The sequence below is a fragment of the Rhinatrema bivittatum genome, chromosome 8, assembly GCF_901001135.1.
Source record: "Rhinatrema bivittatum chromosome 8, aRhiBiv1.1, whole genome shotgun sequence".
NCBI classification, from domain to species: domain Eukaryota; kingdom Metazoa; phylum Chordata; class Amphibia; order Gymnophiona; family Rhinatrematidae; genus Rhinatrema; species Rhinatrema bivittatum.
The window spans coordinates 199668889-199688733 of record NC_042622.1 but is presented as its reverse complement, the minus strand read 5'-3'; the positions used below and the strand labels follow the sequence as shown (position 1 = coordinate 199688733).

The 19845-nt window shown below is 46.7% G+C and overlaps 1 protein-coding gene across 6 annotated transcripts in view; it reads right to left on the bottom strand.

The window, feature by feature from the left end:
• The window catches only part of CLUH (clustered mitochondria homolog), a 153935-nt gene that overhangs the window by 33683 nt on the left and 100407 nt on the right, over nt 1–19845 (bottom strand). For 5 of the 6 annotated variants that reach the window (XM_029612489.1, XM_029612487.1, XM_029612493.1 and 2 more), the window contains exons 10-11: nt 7475–8169; nt 5892–6121 (exon numbers count right to left, since the gene is read on the bottom strand). In XM_029612489.1, coding sequence (XP_029468349.1) covers nt 5892–6121; nt 7475–8169 — 925 coding nt within the window. The remainder of the gene's footprint in view (nt 1–5891; nt 6122–7474; nt 8170–19845) is intronic. The other variant, XM_029612488.1, reaches the window with a different exon arrangement.

Here is a 19845-nt window from a genome sequence, read left to right as displayed (position 1 = left end):
GAGAATATTAACCGGAGTCCCTCTTGTTCTCTGGCTTTAAGAATTTAAAAAAAACAAACCCAAAAAACGTAAACTTACCTGGTCTCAATGCTTACCGGCCGAGTGCAGAGACGGTCTCCAGTTGCGGGGGGAGAGGGCTTTGGCCTTCACCGCCGTGCTTGACGCACCCGCTACCTTTCAGCCGCTTTAGTGGTCAAGTCCATGCCAGGAACTGGCTACCGGACCAAGGCACCTCTGAGGGATCGGAATCACTTCAGGAATTTTCGACTGGGAGAGGGACTCTTAGGTATCAAAGGAGAGCGGGCCAATTCTTCTTATAAGGCAAATGATTTTTTTTTTTTTTGTTTTTTGATCCCGCTAGCAATGTGCTAGCGAGAGAATAGTGTCCTCATCTGCTAGGGAGAATGAGAAATACTGAGGTCACTGCAGGGGTATATCTAGGGTGACGTCAGCTTTGAAATCTGACTCCGACTCCCATCCTCTAGCAGAGGCGCACATAACCCACTGGTCCTGAGTCCATCTGGCTACACATTAGGAAATTGACATCCAACCACACTAAGCATGTTCAGGGTCTGAGCCAACAAACTCAGCAAGACATCTCTGTGAAAAAAGAAAAAATCTGAGTACGAAGCAGATCTGATTCATATGCAATTTCTCCCTCTTCTAAAGGTAAAAAAGCCAATTCCCCATCAGACTCCTCCAATGTCTCATGATCCACACTCCCTTGAATATTACCAGGGACAGCCTTCCTGCGGCATTTGTTCGCCATGAGTGACAAATGGGAGGCCCAAGCACGCAATCCCTACATAGTAGGTTACTTCGCCTTTGCTGGGTGCCCCTGCAGAAAGGTCTGTAAGCCCTGGAAACTTTCCACCCAGGAGGAGGATGGATCTATACTGGAGCCCATAGATCTAAACTTTCTCTCTTCAACCTCTCACAGGGAAGCTTCTGCCCTCGGGAAGAAAGGAGGAGGAGAACTGACCATTGCCTCTCCTCCCACTCCACTCCCCTCCCGAGACACCATGGCCGAGGGGATGTCCCAACATGGGCAAAAGCTATAGTAGTTAAATTGCTTTGAGTTTCTAAACAGCACTGACACAAACAGAGAGATTGAGGACTGAATAGCTATCAGATGGCAAGCCTCACAGATAGCAAGGAGCTTGGACCTGTTTGTCCCCAGCACCCTTCTCTCCTGAACTTCAGCTCTAGGCGGCCTCCTGTGCGCACACCATGCCACCCGGTGTGTAAGCTCATACCCCTCCAAGATGTGCGCAAATACACACTCAAGACTAGGTGCGCGTACGACTGCGACAAGTACATGCGCAAATACGCATTCCTATAGGCCATGGTCGTATGCGCACAAATACCTGGGCAAATTCACGCTCAAGTTTATATTGCAATCTAATGCACAAGAGTACCTGAACAAATATGCACTCCAGACTAGATTGTGGCCTTACGCGCACAAGTACCTACCCAAATACATGCTCCAGTACCTGCGCAAATAAGCGCTCAAGTCTAGGTCGTAGACTTATGCATATGCTCACAGGTCCCTGCACATGCAACTGCTATGCGGCGAGAATGCACACACATGCCTACGCACACAGAGAAAGAACCGCTGCTGCGGCCTACCCACAACTAAACAAAGTCTGCCTGCACCTTCAGTGCATTTAGGCCTGGATCCATTTATTTTTCGGCATTGAAAATCATCGGCCTGAAGAGCTTCTCAACCGCTCAGGCCTCTTGACTGGCCAAGAATCCATGGAGACTGAGGCCAAGAGCCTGCAGCTTGCTAAATATGCTTTGAGCATAAGCAAATTAAAATCGGCAGGAGACCTCTTCCAGAACCAGAGACTCCTCAGTGCAAGTACGTCTCTGCAGGACAGGAAACTGCCGGCATCGCTACTAGGGGATCGAAAACGGCCGCCGTTTCCATGCTGACAGGGAAAGCCTCAGCGCTAGACCCCGTCACCCGTGAGGCTTGTTCTACCGGTACGGTCATGCTTGACGCAGACCCCCGAACGCCATGCCACTTTTGCTGCATGCACACGCTGTTCCTCCCTGCACCCGTGGCACCACCAGCACCTCAACGGCAAGCTAATAGCTTGGCCTCTGCCATAGCCTGCAGCTCGTTCCTTGCTTTCTGTATTTTCAGATATGTGGCCTTTGATAGTTTCTGTTTATGAGTCGCTGACAGATCTGCAATTTCACTTAGCAAACACTGTTTTGCACACTGTTTCCTCTTTTTGACGAGGGCCCCTCTGGATATTAACCTGCCTCTCACCACCGCTTTCAAGTAATCCCACACCAGGATGGGATCCCCTTCTTTTGTAGTTAGATATTCACAAATATCCTTATGCAGTTACTTGCAAAAAGCATCATCGGCTATTAGAGAGTCATTCAATTTCCATGGGCTGAACCCTGGCGAGCCACTGTTACTACAAAGCTCCATGCATAAAGATGCATGGTCTGACCAAGTAATGGAGTCCATACTAATTCGAACAACCCTTCCCAGTAACATCTTATCCACCATAAAAAAAATCTATACATGAATAAGATTGATGTGGAGGCAAAAAAACCGTATAGTTTCTGGCTTGTGGGTTTCGTTGTTGCCATACATCAGTTAGATCCCATTTTACTAATAGAGACTTTAGTCTCTTCCTGGGAGGACCAGTTCCCATACTACTCCCACCTGAGTTGTCTAATTGAGGGCATACTGTTAGGTTAAAGTCTCCTGTTACAATCAGAAGTCCCTCCTCTTCTCTGTCCAGTATGTGGTTTATATGTTCAAAAAGAATCCCTCAATTCTGTGTTCGGGGCATAAACATTCAATAAAGTGTACATTTCCCCTGATATGCAAATTTTACCAACAAAAATCTACCATTAACATTTTCCACATGGCTATGTATTATACAATCAAAACCCTGTTTAAGCAATAATCCCACACCAGTATATTTGGCTATTTTACCCGCTGCAGAAAAGAATTGATGTGCAAACATTGGCCAAGCGAGGTGGTGCTCATAACGTCATTTTAAATACGTTTCTTGTAGGCATACTATCATTGCCCCTTGGTCTTGAATTTCCTTTTTAAGGTGTCGTTTGCGTGGGGTATTGAGCCCTTTACAACAAGGAAGATAAATCAGAGTGCCATCATTTTCGTTCACTCATACTAGTGTTATTGTACTATCTAACTCATGACTCTCAGGCCTCAATGCGCTAACTTCTATTTGGCCTCCCACCGCTGTGTGCCCCTTGTTATAGCTCCTTCTCGCTCGGCTGTTACTCTGCTGTTCACCCTCAAAATTATCCACATGATTAATACTTTCGTGCAACTCACAATACTTGCCCACCTTTCCCCCCCATCATCCCTCCTACCTCCCCTCCCCAAGTGCCATGTCACCATGACTGTTCTGCTTATGCAGAGGAGGACGGTGTACCCCCCGACCTGATGCCCAGCCCTCCCCGACCTCTTTTTAGCCCGTTTAACCCCTCCCCATCTCCCCACCATCATCAGCATAACTCTAGTCAAAGTGAGATAGTCAAAAATATACTGTTCCCCTGTAGGACATTCACCATTCCGTTCTTTTCTCCTTCGTTGTTGTTCTCTGGTTTGTTTTTTTTTAACTACCGTATACTGAGAATTGTCTCCTGTGTGAGCACTGCAGCTTCAATTCACCCGAGGCCCTCCACTGTAGTTTGTGGGTTCGCCCCTGTTTGCCGATGCAGCCTCCGAGATGGCTGCCACCTCAGCTGGGGTGTTGGCTTTACATGTTATGCCCCGGATGGTTATGGAAATCCCCAGCGGGAATAGCCACCGATAGCACAAGTTTTCTTTCCATAATACCAATGTGATAGGCTGGAATTCCTGTCTACGCTTTATTGTCATCGATGATAGATCAGAGAACACCGATATGGACTGTGACTCCCATTGCCAGTACTGCTGTTTCCTTGCTACAGTTAGTACTCTCTCCTTGATTGGGTAATGTAGAAAACAGGCAATGATGTCGCGTGGGTCCCAATGTTCTATGTGCCCTTTCTATTTCTATCATCGGGCAGATTTCGGGCATTCCCCTCTCAGTCTCTTGTGCTAAAAAGAATGTACTCAGATTCCTCACTACCTCGTGACAGTCGTTGTAGGCCTCTATTTCGGGTAAGCCTCAAACACAGGTTGCATCTGCAATTCCAGTTTTCCAAATCTTCCAGCTTAAGTAGCAGGTCTGAGCCGATTTGGGTTAGCGTGTCACATTGGGTCTGCATCTTGTCCAATTTGTCGGCCTGCGCGTCCAGTCTAGTGTCGCAATCATCTACCCGGCGGCCTATCTCCGCCATCTCCTCCCGTAGCGCCGCCATCATGTCAATTGTTTCCTTTTTATTCTCTTTCATATCTTTGCGGAGATTGCTGAACCACTGTCTGAATTCTTCCCTGGTAGGGACAGCACTTATCGGAGGGATCGGGTCTCCTGGTGACATGCCGTCTTCACCGCTCTGCATTCCCGCCGGCTCGGAATCTATATACTCTGGTAGGCCGTCCATGCTCACTCCTCCTTTAGAATATGAGTATTGCTTTAAATCGGTGCCTTTTCGTTTGGATGTCATGAAGGTGAAGAAAGTGAATTGTCCCAATCTGAAAAATCTCCGCTGTTGGTGGGGGATGGACAGCGATTCGGTCAAGAATAAGCTTGAGGTGTTCGGGAGCTCTAATTTAGCCTGCCACCTTGACCCGTGACATCACTGCCCCCCATAAAGGTTTGTTCTAACAGTGCGACAGCAAGCCCCCACGCGCTGGAACAAAAACAAGCCTGCAGATATCTACAGCAAAAGCAAGCACTGCTATGCACAATACAGTGAAGAGAGCACATCACACGCAGGGCCTCCCCAACTCTCAGACACGGTGAACCCACTGAGCTCTGCTTCCTCTTCTTGTGGAGCAAATCCTTGTAGCAATCTAGAGAAAGGTCAAGGAGCTCTGTGCAACTGAAAGCCATGGGCTGCACAGATAAAATAGGGATTGAATAAAAACCCCTGGCTCAAGACCTCATAATTAGAAGAATTTCAACAATTGAGTACCCAAGACCACTACCTGGGCATCTACTGAAAGATACCCAAGACCACCTCCTAAGAGCTCCTCTGGATCGCTGCAGGGATTTTACTCCAAAACAATAAGAAGCTGGTTCCTGATCTTCCCTGCTTCCAATACAAAAGTGACAAACTACTTCACCAGATAACCTGGGATCAAAATCTGAGAGCTCACTTAACCAGGTGTTGTCCCCGTTTCATCTCCTCAGTCCAACAAACCAACAGATGGTAGAGATGGACAGCACGTTATTCAAAACCTGTACCCCTCATTTGTAAGGCGAATTGGGAATCAATATTCCCCTTCTTACCCCACTACTGGTGGGCTATTGCAGCATGTGCTTATCAATCCTGGAGAAGTGGGAGTAACATGCTTAGCCCATCCCCTGATCCACCCCATCCAATCCCCGGAGTCTTCTGATCTCTGGAGACCATGCCATTTTCAACTTTAAACATCTCAAGAGAAGCGAGATTGAAGGCTCCTCCCTTTCTATGCCAGGTGAGAAACAGAAGGGGAAACATTTTTCTTATCATTTAACCACTTTAATGTTACTCCCTGTGGTTGCCATACCAATGCTGCACCGCTTCCTTAGGCTATTAACCAGACATGGGTTTTTTTCCCTGCTGGTGTGGGGAACCCCAAGTAATATAATTTCTTTGGACAACAATAAAACAAAAGCGACGGGGTAAGTTGTAGTAGTACAAAACGCCAAGTCAGCCTGATTATCAGTGATTTATTTTAGAGTGGATTACAAGTGATCATCATGCAGCACCCCAGTCCGAAAGCCAAGAAGATCTTAGTTCCAGATTATGGAAAGTACCTGTTCCATCATCGGAGGCCATGGTCTCCGCCAGCTCTTTAACTTGAGCTAATCCCGCAACACTTTCCTCTCTCTTACCATCTTCGGACTGTTGAGGCTTTTCCAGGTTCTCACTCTCCCTGCTTTCAGGGGTAGGTGGGGCACCGTTCTCCAGCGCGCTGGTGTTCTCCTCTTTGCTGGTTTTCTGCTGCATGAGCTGGAGAGCTGCCAATTTCATGAATAAGAGATATCTACGGGAGACAATGCAGTTCAATACACAGTTTCTCTCCATCCCCTGATGGCAGGGATACATGCTCAGATCTCCAGCTGGCCAAGGCCTGATCCCATCCACCTCTTCAGACATGCCCATCACTGCCACACCAGCTCCAAAGTACATCCTTTCATTACTCAACTCATGTAAAGACCCAAACAAATATAACCAATTTATAAATATACAAAAATGAAAAAAATAATAATAAAAAAAAAGCAAATGGAACATCATCTTTGCCTGCTAATCTATGACTAAGTGACTGTCAGTAAATAATGAAGTCGAGAGTTCGTGTACAAAAATCCAAGAGAGGAAAAATCTTCATGACAGTCAAATCAGATGTTCATGCACAACATTTGTGCTTGGAGTGTGGGGGAAGAGTCATAAAGAGCTAAAACTCTAATTCAGACAGGTGGTACAGGGTGTAGCAGTGGATTAATGCACTGACTGTTTAATGGGGAGAGGTAGGGGTTTGGAAACCTTGTGGTGAGGTGGGTAGCTGAACTCTGTGCTGGGATCCATTTTCCCAGTTGCTATTTATTCTCCTCACAAAATGCACTACATGAGTTGGTACAATTCTGCAGAACCATCCAGTTCGGCCCAAAAATAAACCTGTGGCATGAACAGCAGGAGTACTGCCAGCCGGGAGTGGTGGCGCATTGGCAGACACAGGGGAGATCTGCACAGCATGCACAACTCTAGCCAGGACACTAGTCGCCCATTGCACAGGCACAAAAACACACCAAGCCAAGCCCACACCACTTCACACCTACAATCAAATGCTGTTAATTGCTTGTATAAGGTCCTCATCATGAGTAACAAAAGCACAATACAATATCTTGATATTTTAAATATATTTTTTTGTATATACCTTACCTTGACATTGTCTAATTTAAAAGGGAGTACTGCATTTTCGCACATATAACCCACGGGATATACACACTTTTACATTCAAGCAGTCGCTGATGTGGGGTAAACAGGGATGCAGATTATACTCATTTTTACATGGCACCCAAGGTACACGTGCAAAGTACACGTGGAAATACTGGATAATATCCGCATATAAAAAAAAAACACATGTATTCTGTTTTATCCACCAAAATGGAAGAAACAAACTTCCCTATATATTTTTATCAATATATATACCGTATCAAGCAAATGCAGCTTTGTTAATATATGGTATAGGCGCAGGATTTACATGGGTGCGTGTTATACATTGATTTACATCCTCTGTGACTACTTTTACGCTGGGTTTACATGGGTGCAGGGTATATATGCAAAAATACAGCAGTTAAAGTAAATAAGGAGAAAAGGAGGAGTTGTGTTGTGAACTTACCTGTGTTCCACAAAAGCGTCCACAAGCTCTTGCCTGAGGCAGCAAAGCTTGTGCCTGTGCTGCTTGGGGAATCCCATTTTCTGACACTCCTCAGGCATCTCCTCTTTCTCCAGGGGCAGGAAGTTCAGGTCAGGAGGAAATGTGCGGAGCAAGTCCAGGATGTAGTGACGGCCATCATTGCCAAGGATGCCCTTGCACTCCACAGAAGAGCATAGCTCCACCTCCTCGTCCTTCTCATTCAGGACCTTGTGCTTCTGAATCTTCAGGGGTCGGCTCGTCTTCTCCAGGAGTTCCAGGTACTTGGGGTGCGAGACTACCGTTTTCCCAAAGTCTATGGACCCATAAATGACACTCTGCTCCTGCTCGCGTTCCAAGATTCCAGGAATGATGGACTGCGCTGTCACCCTATAGCCCCTGTAGTCCACTACCACTGTGCCCAACGTGTATAGCCCATCTATGTCCACTGCATTATAAGTTCGTACCCCATTCAAGTCATTGGTGGGGGCCACATAGGCCGCGCTGTCACCCCCAAAGTCTTTGTAGTGATCACGGACGTCAAAGCCCAGACTGAAGAAGATGTTGTTCCATATAAACATCTGCATCTTGGTCTCTTCGCTAGGGTTTATGGCCATGACGTTACCATCTATCACTGCCATTGCGCCTCTTGTCGCAGCTGCTGTAAAGTCACTGTGAACCTAAATGGAGACAAGTCCATGAGTAACACAGCTATAAAATGCTGAAAATCAGGGCAATTCTCTCAGAAGTCAAACAGACAATAGGATGGGTATCTTCTGATGCAGCAATAATTGTTGAGGAAAAAGATTAACCACTATTGGGGTGGACCATTTGCTGATCTACAGCAATGCTGCCAATCCAGAAAAGAACCATCTTGAGCTCTGTAATCTATTTTTGTTATTTCGGTTAATAAAAAAATTTTGATTTTGAACAATAAATTGAGCAAGCATGACCTATAAGTCAAACAGCCGCAAAGTGACTTAAATAAGAGTCCTATTGAATCAAGTAAATGAAGTAATACAGGAAAATTGGTTCTTGCAAATTTTAGTTCCTGAAGTACCACAGATCAGTCCAGACCAGCAGATGGAGGCAGAGAACAAAACTGAGGCACTGCTATACCGCTGGCCTGCCCCACTCTCACCTGAAGCAAGGCGAAAGTGCCACCTGCAGTCCCTCAGTATTGACCTGTATCCAAGCCAAGATGACTAGGTTAACAAACCTTCATCCCCACTAAGGGCGAACAAAGACTTAAGGTGGAGCCCCTGGAACTAGGCCCTCTTGATTTAACACAAAACATATATCCAACTATGTACACCATACATTACTCTGACTATATCAAATATCAGCTCCAGCAACATCCAGAAGCAAGGAAGATGGGGATGGGTTTCTGGACTGATCCGTGATACTTCAGGAATGAAAATTAGCAGGTAAGAACCAATTTTCCTTTCCTGTTCATACCCCGGATCAGTCCAGACAAGTGGACTGCACCCAAGCCCTTCTATTCTGGGCAGGAACTCGAAAGACCTATGCGCAACACACTTTCCTCAAATGAAACCTCATCTTGTGCCCACACATCCAAACAGTAATGTCTGGTAAAACTGTGTAGAGAAGACCATGTCGCCGCACGACAGATCTCCTGCAGAGAAAGCAGTTGACACTCCGCCCATGAGGTCGCCTGTGCTCTCATAGAATGCGCTCTCCAGCCCTCCGGTACCAGCCGGACCTTACTGACGTACGCCAAATTTATCACTTCCTTCAACCATCTTGTAATAATGCCTTCGGAAGCTTTACTCCCCTTCTTTGCTACACTGAAGAGGACAGATGATTAGACCTCCGAAAAGCATTCGTTACCTAAAGATAGCACAAAAGAATATGGCAGACATCTAACAAGTGAAGTTCTCTTGCCACTGGAGTCTCTGCTGACAAATTCAGAAAAGCTAGTTACTCGACAACCTGGTTAAGGTGAAACGAGGACACCACCTTAGGCAAAAAGGAAAGTACCATACATAAGGAAACCCCATCCTCTGAAAAACGCAGAAAGGGATCCCTACACGATAACGCCTGTAGCTCATAAATTCGCCTGGCTGAACAGATAGCCACCAGAAAAACAACCTTCAGGGTTAGATCCTTAGACGAAGCCCTCTGCATAGGCTCAAAACGGAGGACCACACAGCATCCTAAGCACTAAATTAAGGTTCCAAGCTGGACACATCCTCCACACCAGATGCTTTGTACCTTTGAGGAAACAAACCACATCCTGATGAGACGTCACCGGAATTCCGCAAATCCTACCTCGAAGGGACTCTAAGGCTGCCATCTGTACTCGAAGGGAATTATAGGCCAAACCCTTTGCAAAAAAAAAACAAAAAACAGGATATGCAGAATGTCCAGCTTCATAGGTTGCACCTTACTAAGAAAACACCATGAGTCGAAAACCTTCCACACCTGGACATAAGCCATTGATGTGGAAGGTTTCCTTGCCTGAAGCAAAGTTGCAATCACAGGCTCTGAATAACCCTTCAAATGGATCAGTCGCCACTCAAAAGCCAAGCTGCTAGGCTGAAGTGATCCTCCAGGTCTAAAAATATGGGTCCCTGCAGTAACAGCCCTTCCAAATGGGTCAGGGGAATGGGTCCGTTCAGAGCTAGCCGCAGAAGGTCCACAAACCATGGCCGGCGCAGCCACTTGGGCACCACCAGAACTACCTTGCCTAGATTATGCTTGATTCAGTGCAGCACTCGCCCTATGAGGAGGCCACGGTGGGAAGACGTACAGGAGCTGCTGTGTCGGCCACAGTTGAACTAGAGCATCAATGCCCTCTGATCAGACCTCCCTTCTGAGACCGAAAAACCAAGCTGCCTTCGCATTTCCTGGAGTCGCCATGAGGTCCACTGCTGGCCTGCCCCACCTTGCCTTGCCTGAAGCAAGGCGAAGGCTTCCACCAAGAAGGTACAGAGAAGGGCTACCAAAATGATAAGGGGAATGGAACAACTCCCCTATGAGGAAAGACTAAAGAGGTTAGGACTTTTCAGCTTGGAGAAGAGACGACTGAGGGGGGATATGATAGAGGTGTTTAAAATCATGAGAGGTCTAGAACGGGTAGATGTGAATCGGTTATTTACTCTTTCGGATAGTAGAAAGACTAGGGGGCACTCCATGAAGTTAGCATGGGGCACATTTAAAACTAATTGGAGAAAGTTCTTTTTTACTCAACGCACAATTAAACTCTGGAATTTGTTGCCAGAGGATGTGGTTAGTGCAGTTAGTATAGCTGTGTTTAAAAAAGGATTGGATAAGTTCTTGGAGGAGGAGAAGTCCATTACCTGCTATTATTTATTTATTTATTTATAACTTTTCTATACCGAAGTTCAAACAACAGAGTTAATTATCACTCCGGTTTACATTGCAACTATAGAACAGTGACAAAGTTGTCTTACATAGAACTATTAAGTTCACTTAGAGAATAGCCACTGCCATTAGCAATGGTTACATGGAATAGACTTAGTGTTTGGGTACTTGCCAGGTTCTTATGGCCTGGATTGGCCACTGTTGGAAACAGGATGCTGGGCTTGATGGACCCTTGGTCTGACCCAGTATGGCATTTTCTTATGTTCTTATGTTCTAAGTCCCACTCTCCGGGGTCCAGGCACTGTCTGCTGAGGAAGTCCGCCTGCCCATTGTCCACCCCCGCAACATGGATGGCTGCTATTCTCTCCAGATGTTTCTCTGCCCAGACAAACAGTTCTTGTACCTCCAGCGAACCTAGACAACTCTTCATACCGTCCTGGTGATTGATGTATGCCACTGTTGTCTCGTATTCCGAGAACACTTGTACTGACTTGCCTCAAACAAGTGGAAGAAAAGCCAGTAAGGCCTTGCACACTGCCCTGGTCTCCAGGCGATTGATGGACCAGGTTGCCTCCTCCAGCGACCGAGCCTGGGTGGATCTCCCTTGATAAACTGCCCCCCTCCCCAACCACAGAAGCTGGCATCTGTGGACACCAGTACCCAGTAGGGCAGTCTCCAGATCCATTCCCTTCTCCAGATTGTGTCGAGACAGCCACCACAAGACACTGGACCTGGTAACCTCCAGCAAAGGTACAGAAAGCTGAAATTCCTCCAAAAGCAGATTCCAATGGGACAGCAAGGCCCCCTGCAGAGATGCATGTGAGCAAATGCCCATGGCACTAGCTCCAGTGTAGATGCCATGGAACCCAGGATCTACAAGTAATCCCAGACCCTGGGCACAAACAGGTGAAGCAGCCGCAGGACCTGACCTTCAGGTCGATACAGTTATGCTGCGTTAGAAAGAGTGCGGCAGTGCCGGGCGCACCCTTGTTCCCCGCACGCACAGTTCTCTTCACATACCGCTCGATACTCTATTTAAATTGCTTGCAAATGCAAGCCGCGTCTGCGAAGCGTTAGGCCCGCACAACCCATTTTACTGTATAATACAGCGCCTATACAGTATCCTGAGTGCGCTGGTACCTGTCATTTCAAATGTCATTTCAACCGACATTTGAAATGACAGGTACCAGGAAGTGGATGGTTTCCCCCCTCCCAAAGCAAGGCGCAGGGCAAAAACTAAAACAAAAGTTGTTTATATATATATATATATATATATATATATAAAAATACCTAGTTGTCACTTTCCGAATCCCCCATCTCCACGCGCGTTTATCCAGGCGGCGGCGGGAGGGCCACTCCCAGGTCGTCATCCTCCGCGATCAGAATCGCATCCGAATCCTGCATTGGATTCCCCAATGCGTCCACTGTATCCTGGAATGGATCTCCCATGACCTCTGCAGGGTCCTTGTCTGGATCCACTGGATTGCCTTGCAACTGATCCGGATCATCCGTTCCTTCCGAGGACTCTTCCTCCACCGTGGACTGCCTGAGTCCCAGCATGCTCAGGATCCCCGACTCCACAGATCTCCTAGCTTTCTTGACAGGCTGGGGCTTCCTGGAGCAGGGTCTTTTGGATCCCAAATCCTTCCTGGCTAAATAAGCCTTATGAAGGAGCAGCACAAAATCTGGATAAAATGCCTCCCGATCAGAAGAGGAAAAGTCCTGAGCAACATCTGTAACCGCCATCCGTCTCCGCTACCAGCAGGGTCCTTCTCCACTGGAAACAGGGTAGGAGGGGAGTCCCAAGGCACTGAGATGGCAGACTGAGCCTCAGCATGTGCTGCCAAAATGGCCGCCAGCTCCTAGAGCCCTCCTGGGGCCTCCAGAGCTGCCTTCACATTCCTGCCATTCCCCGGGGTCCTGGCCAATATCCTGGCTCCACTCCAGAGTTAAAATCTCAGCAAAATGAGGTTGAATAGAGGCAAGCCCGCCTCAAACCACAGCCACGACAAAGTGTGCTGCATTGCACGTGAGCCAGCATGCCAGGGCGGCTGGGCCTGCATACACGGTCAGGCCTACAAATAACCCCTGCCGATGCGATTGCTACCGCCGCTGTACGGTGCTGAAACTGTCAGCACTCATCCCCAACGAAGGCAGATAATTCGGCCCACTCCCTTCTGCCTGCCTCCCGGCAGGAAGCAAAAAAAAATTATTATTATTTTTTTTTTTTAAAGAAACAGGCACAATTTTACAACTCCAGACTGCAGGTTTGTACCTCTACCATCTGCTGGCGACAGAGAAATACTAAGGGACTGCAGGCGGCACTCTCAGTTATGTAGCAGTGCCTCAGCCTCCATCTGCTGGTAGGGATGCACAACCCCTCTTGTCTAGACTGATCCAGGGTACGATTAGGAAAGATAATTTCTCTTACAGCAGTTGCTAAGACTTAGGGTCTATTTACACAGCAAGGAACATAGCTGAGCTAAAATGATCTGCTGGGTGGTTAGGGGGAGGGAAGGGGCTTTGTTGCAGTGTGTTAAATGCTTTCCCTATCTGGAACCTGGATTTCAACCCTGGCTCTACTAAGTAAATTTATGTTACGGGATTATTTCTGACTACTGAAAAACACAGAGCCACACCCAGACAGAATGTACATAGGCAAATAGAAAACTGATTCTGGGCCTAGCCAACTCAGAACCAGCTAACTTAATTTACAAATGTGCAGGCAAACAGAACTGTCCCTGACATCTAATCCCCCACATAATTACTGCTTGCATAATTAAATTACTTTTCTGCTTGCATAGCTCCAAATATTTGCTAATGTTTACAGTAGAAGGGAGGTGTGTCTCATAGATGCATATGCTGTTGATTAGGGCTATCCCAACTACAGCACCGGGGCACAAAGGTACACAAAGCAACATTAGGGTGTGATGTGCTGAACTGTGGCACCAGGACTGATAAGAAAATCAACAGGCCGATACAGTACAGTGCGCTCCGACGGAGCGCAATGTTAATCTGCTCTTGGACGCGTGTTTTCCCTTACCCCATATTCATTAAGGGGAGGAAAACGAGCATCCAACCCGCGGCACCTAATAGCGCCCTCAACATGCAAATGCATGTTGATGGCCCTATTAGGTATGCGCGCGGGATACAGCAAGTAAAATGAGCAGGCAAGCCGCATATTTTACTTTCAGAAATTAGCGCAGACCCAAAGGTCGGCGTTAATTGAGCGTCTGCTGTCAAACCCGCTGACAGCCGCCACTCCTGTCAAAAAGGAGGCGCTAGGGACGCGCTAGTGTCCCTAGCGCCTCCTTTTGCCCGGATCTACCACCGGACCTAATTTAAATACTGCATCGCGTGCACCGGTGAGTGGCCGGTTCACGTGCCGGGAGAGTGGGCGTTTGCCCGCTCTCCCGCGGACTTTACTGTATTGGCCTGAAAGGGAGGAAGACCCTTTTACCTCAAGCAGTTTGCTCATTCCCACCTTGTGCATCTGCCAGCCTTAAGGTTTCTCCTGACAGATTTCTCAAACTGAATAAAAGTGAGCACAGCTGTAAGGGCAGGTCAGATGGATCTCTTGCTCCCTTGATTTTAGCTGTGGCTAGGAAGGTAAGCTCTGTATCTATCTAGCTATATCTATTATTATTTTTTTTTATATACCGACATTTGATTGAGATATCACATTGGTTTACATTCAGGTACTGTAGGTATTTCTCTATCCCCAGAGGGCTTACAATCTAAGTTTGTACCTGAGGCAATGGAAGGTAAAGACCAAGTAATATCCCCAATATCTGTCTTAGTTGCCATTTCCACTACATCTTTATCAATTAAGTACATGTCAACATGAGAGTAAGTTTGATGGGTATACGAGAAAAAGGTATAGTTTCGCTAGGTTGGGTTATGCAAGTGCCAAATATCAATCATCCCCCTATCTCCAATCAAGTTTTAAGGCCCTTCTATGAGCTCGACCTCCCCCATCTGCAGGGCTCAAATTATCCAAATAGGGGTACCTGGTCAGATTAAAATCCCCACCAATTATAACCTTCCCTCCGCCCAGTTCTCTAGCAGGCTAGAGATATTGTGTAAGAACAAGGTCTGGTCAGAATTTGAACCATACATTGTGAGGAGTGTTAGCGAAGTGTTATTAATTAATACTTTCAGAGCTACGTATCGTCCCTCAGGGTCCCTGCCTACGTCTGACATCTTTAGCCAGAGATTTGGAAAATAATATCCCCACCCCTCCGTACTTCCGATGAATTGATGCGGAGGCTAAAAATTGTTGGGGAAAAAAAACCTGTCCCAGAGGATCCGTTCTGCCCACTTTAGTAAAAGGGTTTCCTGGCAAAAAATATTTGCCTTTCCCCTTTTTGCCTCTTGAAAAAGTAGTTTGTTTTGTAGGGGAATTCAGACCCTTAACATTTATCGAGAGTATACGTAGCTCAGCCATAGGAAGACAGAGTTTATATGCCCACTGCCCCGATTATACCCCCCCACCCACTGCGGAATACAGGAATCTCATCTGAACCTCTTTGCAAGGCTAAGATAGGTACTCATCGGTATCTGATTGATAACCATATTCTCCCCCTGTCCCTCCCCCCCAGTAGCCCTCTGCCCACAACTCTCCGTGGTGGGCTCCCTCCTCCTGGAAGTGTGACATCATCGAAGTCCTGACCCCTTCCCCCGGGGTCTTCCCGACCATTACTACGCCAGAGATATATGCTAAATAGTCATGGCCCTTGCCAACAGTTAGCACAGGGAACTAGTCGTATGGAAAATCATAGCAGAATCTCCTTGCTGGTAACAACCAAGGTTCACCCATTATAGGTAAATGCAAATGGTCTATGTGGATCAGTCAGGATGGTCAGAGAGCTGACATGAACCACCAGGATGTCTCCGTAGACGCTTGCCTCCCTTCTCGACCCTTTGCCACCTCTGTGTATCGCTCCGGAATTTGGTAGGATTCCGGGCCTCAGAATCATCTCGTGACCTTGCGGTGGGAATCCCAGCGGCATGCAAGATGTCCAGCACTTCCTCTGCAGATGATACTCGGGAAGATATCCCGGCGATGGTGAAGCTCAGGCCAAACGGGACTCACCACCGGTATTTGATGTTATTAGCCCGCAGGGTCATGGTGATCTCGCGAAAGCCTCGCCATCTGCAGATGGTGATCGGTGCTAGGTCCTGAAAGATCTCCCATGATATAAAGCCCATTTTACAGGCCCAGAGTGCAATCTCTTCCTTTTGGGTGTAGCAGTGGAAACGTGCTATTATGTCTCTGGATCTCTCCGAGTGACTAGCTCCCAACAAGCGATGGGCCCGTTCTATTTTGATCGTAGCTGCCTCCACTGGTTCAGTGTCTGTGCTGAGAATTTGGGCCCAAATGTTGCTGACAACCTGCTTACAATTACTGAGTTCCTGAGATTCAGGTAGTCCCCCCCCCTAAACCTTAAAATTTCCTCACCTAGACCTATTCTTAAAGTCCTCGAGCCTGTTAAGGAGATCTTATGTTTTTGTCAAGTTTATCCTGATCCAGCCTGCAATTAGAAAGTTCAGAGGCCTGGTCCTCCAAGTGGGCCTCCGTCTCTGCAACCGTTTCCCAGTGCTGTAACATCTTTCTGAATTTCAGCCAGAATCCTGTGGAGTTCTTTTTTAAGTTCCTCCATGTCCCCTCTGAGCTCCCCCGAGCCATATAAGGAAATCTGTGCGGCTCGGCGGTGCATCCCCTGCCCACTCCGCTCTAGGCTCGCTCACCTCCTCTGCCACGCATGCGGCCTGCATATCGCCATCGGGGTCCATCTCCACTGCCGCTGCCGAAAAGGAAAAATTGCTGGAGGTTGTTTTTTTCCCCTTCAGGGCCGCCATTCCATTGGTGGGGGAGCCTGCCGCATCAATTTTTTGTGTAGGGATCACTTGGGGGAACATGATGGGGGCCAATACAATCTGGTCAGGTGAGGAGCTCCCGGATTAGGCAGCCATTCCCTGCAGTGACATCACTTCCTCCTTCATAAGCCGGTTTTTCCAGCGGATCTTTATTGATAAAGTTATACACTTGTGAGATTGCTCGCTGCATATTATCCACGTGGTCAGACCAGTTTTCCATTTGAGCCTTGCCTAAAGCGAGGCCTAGTCCCATTTGTTCTGTCAGCAAAAAATGTCTTATTTGAAGAAAAGGGAATATGTCCCCCTGTGGAAGTTGCTATCTGTCCTGGAGTCTTGGGAATGGTATTAAAGCTGCCCTAATCTCATAATGCCCTTCACCCCCCCCCCCCCCCCCCAAGTTTTAAAGAATTTTGACTGATCTCCCATGGGAAAAGAGGCGTGGGATTGGATGCCCGTGCTATAAAAATATTGACGTTTTCCTACCAACTGACATCGCCATTTTTCCCACACTGCCAGTGCGGTATTAGTCGTCAGGGGAAGGCATTTCAATGGCAGCCAAGTAGCTCTGGGCTGCCAAGTTAGTGATCTGATTGGCATTTTTCCTATCAGATTGTTCTATAATTACCCATTGTTTGATTGGAATAGGAAGGGAGAGCACAAACATAGCGCGCAGCTGAGCCTCCATGAAGTACCATCTCAAGTTGGATATCGCAAACCCACCTCATTTTAGGTCTATACATAATAGCATTCGTTACCCTGGGGGGCCTACGCTTCCAAATGTAGGAAAAAATGCGCTGTTGCCATTTCTTTATTAATGCCATGGGGATATGTATTGATAGGATTGGAATAAATAGCCCAGTCTGGGTAAGATACCATGATATATACGATTCAGACCATCTAAGTCCTGGAAGATTTTTTTGTATGGGGGGGGGGGGGGGGGGGAGAGATAGTTTAGCTGTTTCTTATGTAGACCCCCAAGTATTTAATCTTCTTTGGCACCCACCTAAAATGCTACTAGGTCCTCAGCCTCCACAGAAACATTCAGCAATTCAGATTTCTCCACATTAAGCTTAAAGCCGGACACTGCCAAATTTTTGCAATTCATCCAATGCTCCCAATAGGAAGTGGGATGGATGGGTCAGAGTAAACAGAATATCATCTGCGAATAGTGATATCTTGTATTCCCCTCTCCCCGATAAGAACTCCCGATTGCCATGGTTCGGCGGATTCTGATAGCCAAGGGTTCTAAGAATAATGCAAAAAGTAATGGGGATAAGGGACAACCCTGTTTGATTCCCTGTTTATGGTAAAGGATTTGGAGAATGTCCCATTGACTTTCACTCTCGTCATAGGGATGTTATACAATTGTTGTATCCAATTAAGAAAATAAGGGCCAAAATTCATCATCTTCAGAGTGTGAAACAGAAATGGCCAGTGCACCATATCAAAGACTTTTTCTGCGACCACCGACAGAAGGACCGCCGGAATGGATTCTTTAGCCCACCGGACTAGGTCTACTATTTTGCCTGCAGCCTAGTCCGCATGCACTAGCCTGGCCATAACCCTATTCATTTGATTCGCTATTATTTTCGCTAGCAATTTGAAGTCCACGTTGATTAAAGAAATGGGCCTATATGACCCGCATTGAGTTAGATCCCGCCCTGGTTTCCCCAGTATAGTTATACCTGTAACATTAGCACCAGACCTCAGTGGGTTTCTCTCCCTAAATGAATTAAATAATGCTCCCAGGGGATTTATCAGCGAGGACGAGAATGTTTGTAAAACTGTGTACCCATCTAGGCCTGGGGCTTTATTGGCCTTAAGTTCCTTAATTGCCTGTTGGATTTCAGAGGCAGAAATTTCCCATTCCATATAACCTTTTTCCTCCTCAGAAAGCGTGAGAAGGCAGAGATCCTTGAAATAGGCATCAATCTACTCTGGGGAAATGTGTATTTGCCTCATATAGGGCCCTATAAAATTGCTGGAAACTGTGCCTAATATCAGGGGCTGAAGTTATTAAACTACCATCTCCGTGTCTAATCTCCAAAATCTGATTTTGTGCCATCCTTCGCTTTAAGTATCTCCCCTACCGATTTCCCCACTCAAAGTTTTCTTGTTTTACCAGCGAGAGTTGAGCTAATAGCTTGGCCTCCGCCACAGCCTGCAGCTCATTCCTTGCCTTTGATAGTGTCTATTTATGAGTTGCTGACAGATCAGCAATTTCACTTAGGAAAACGCTGTATTGTACACTGTTTCCTCTTTTTGACTAGGGCCCCTCTGGATATTAACCTGCCTCTCACCACCGCCTTCATGCAATCCCCACACTAGGATGGGATCCCCCTTCGTTTGCAGCTAGATACTCAGAAATATCCTTATATAGTTGCTTGCAAAAATCATCATCGGCTATTAGAGAGTCATTCAATTTCCATGGGTTGAACCCTGGTGTGCCACTGTTACTACGTAGCTCCATGCATAAAGGTGCATGGTCTGACCAAGTAATGGAGTCCATACTAATTTGAACAACCCTTCCCAATAACATCTTATCCACCATAAAAAAAATCTATACGTGAATAAGATTGAGGTGGAGGTGAAAAAAAAACCAGTTTCTAGCTTGTGGGTTTCGTTGTTGCCATACAGCAGTTAGATCCCATTTTACTAATAGAGACTTTAGTCTCTTCCTGGGAGGACCAGTTCCCATGCTACTCCCACCTGAGTTGTCTAATTGAGGGCATACTGTTAGGTTAAAGTCTCCTGTTACAATCAGAAGTCCCTCCTCTTCTCTGTCCAGTATGTGGTTTATATGTTCAAAAAAAATTCCTCTTTTCTGTGTTCGGGGCATAAACATTCAATAAAGTGTACATTTCCCCTGATATGCAAATTTTACCAACAAAAATCACCATTAACATGTTCCACATGGCTATGTATTATACAATCAAAACCCTGTTTAAACAATAATCCCACACCAGTATATTTAGCTATTTTACCCGCTGCAGAAAAGAATTGATGTGCAAACATTGGCCAAGCGAGGTGGTGCTCATAACGTCATTTTAAAATACGTTTCTTGTAGGCATACTATCATTGCCCCTTGGTCTTGAATTTCCTTTTTAAGGAGGTGTCGTTTGCGCGGG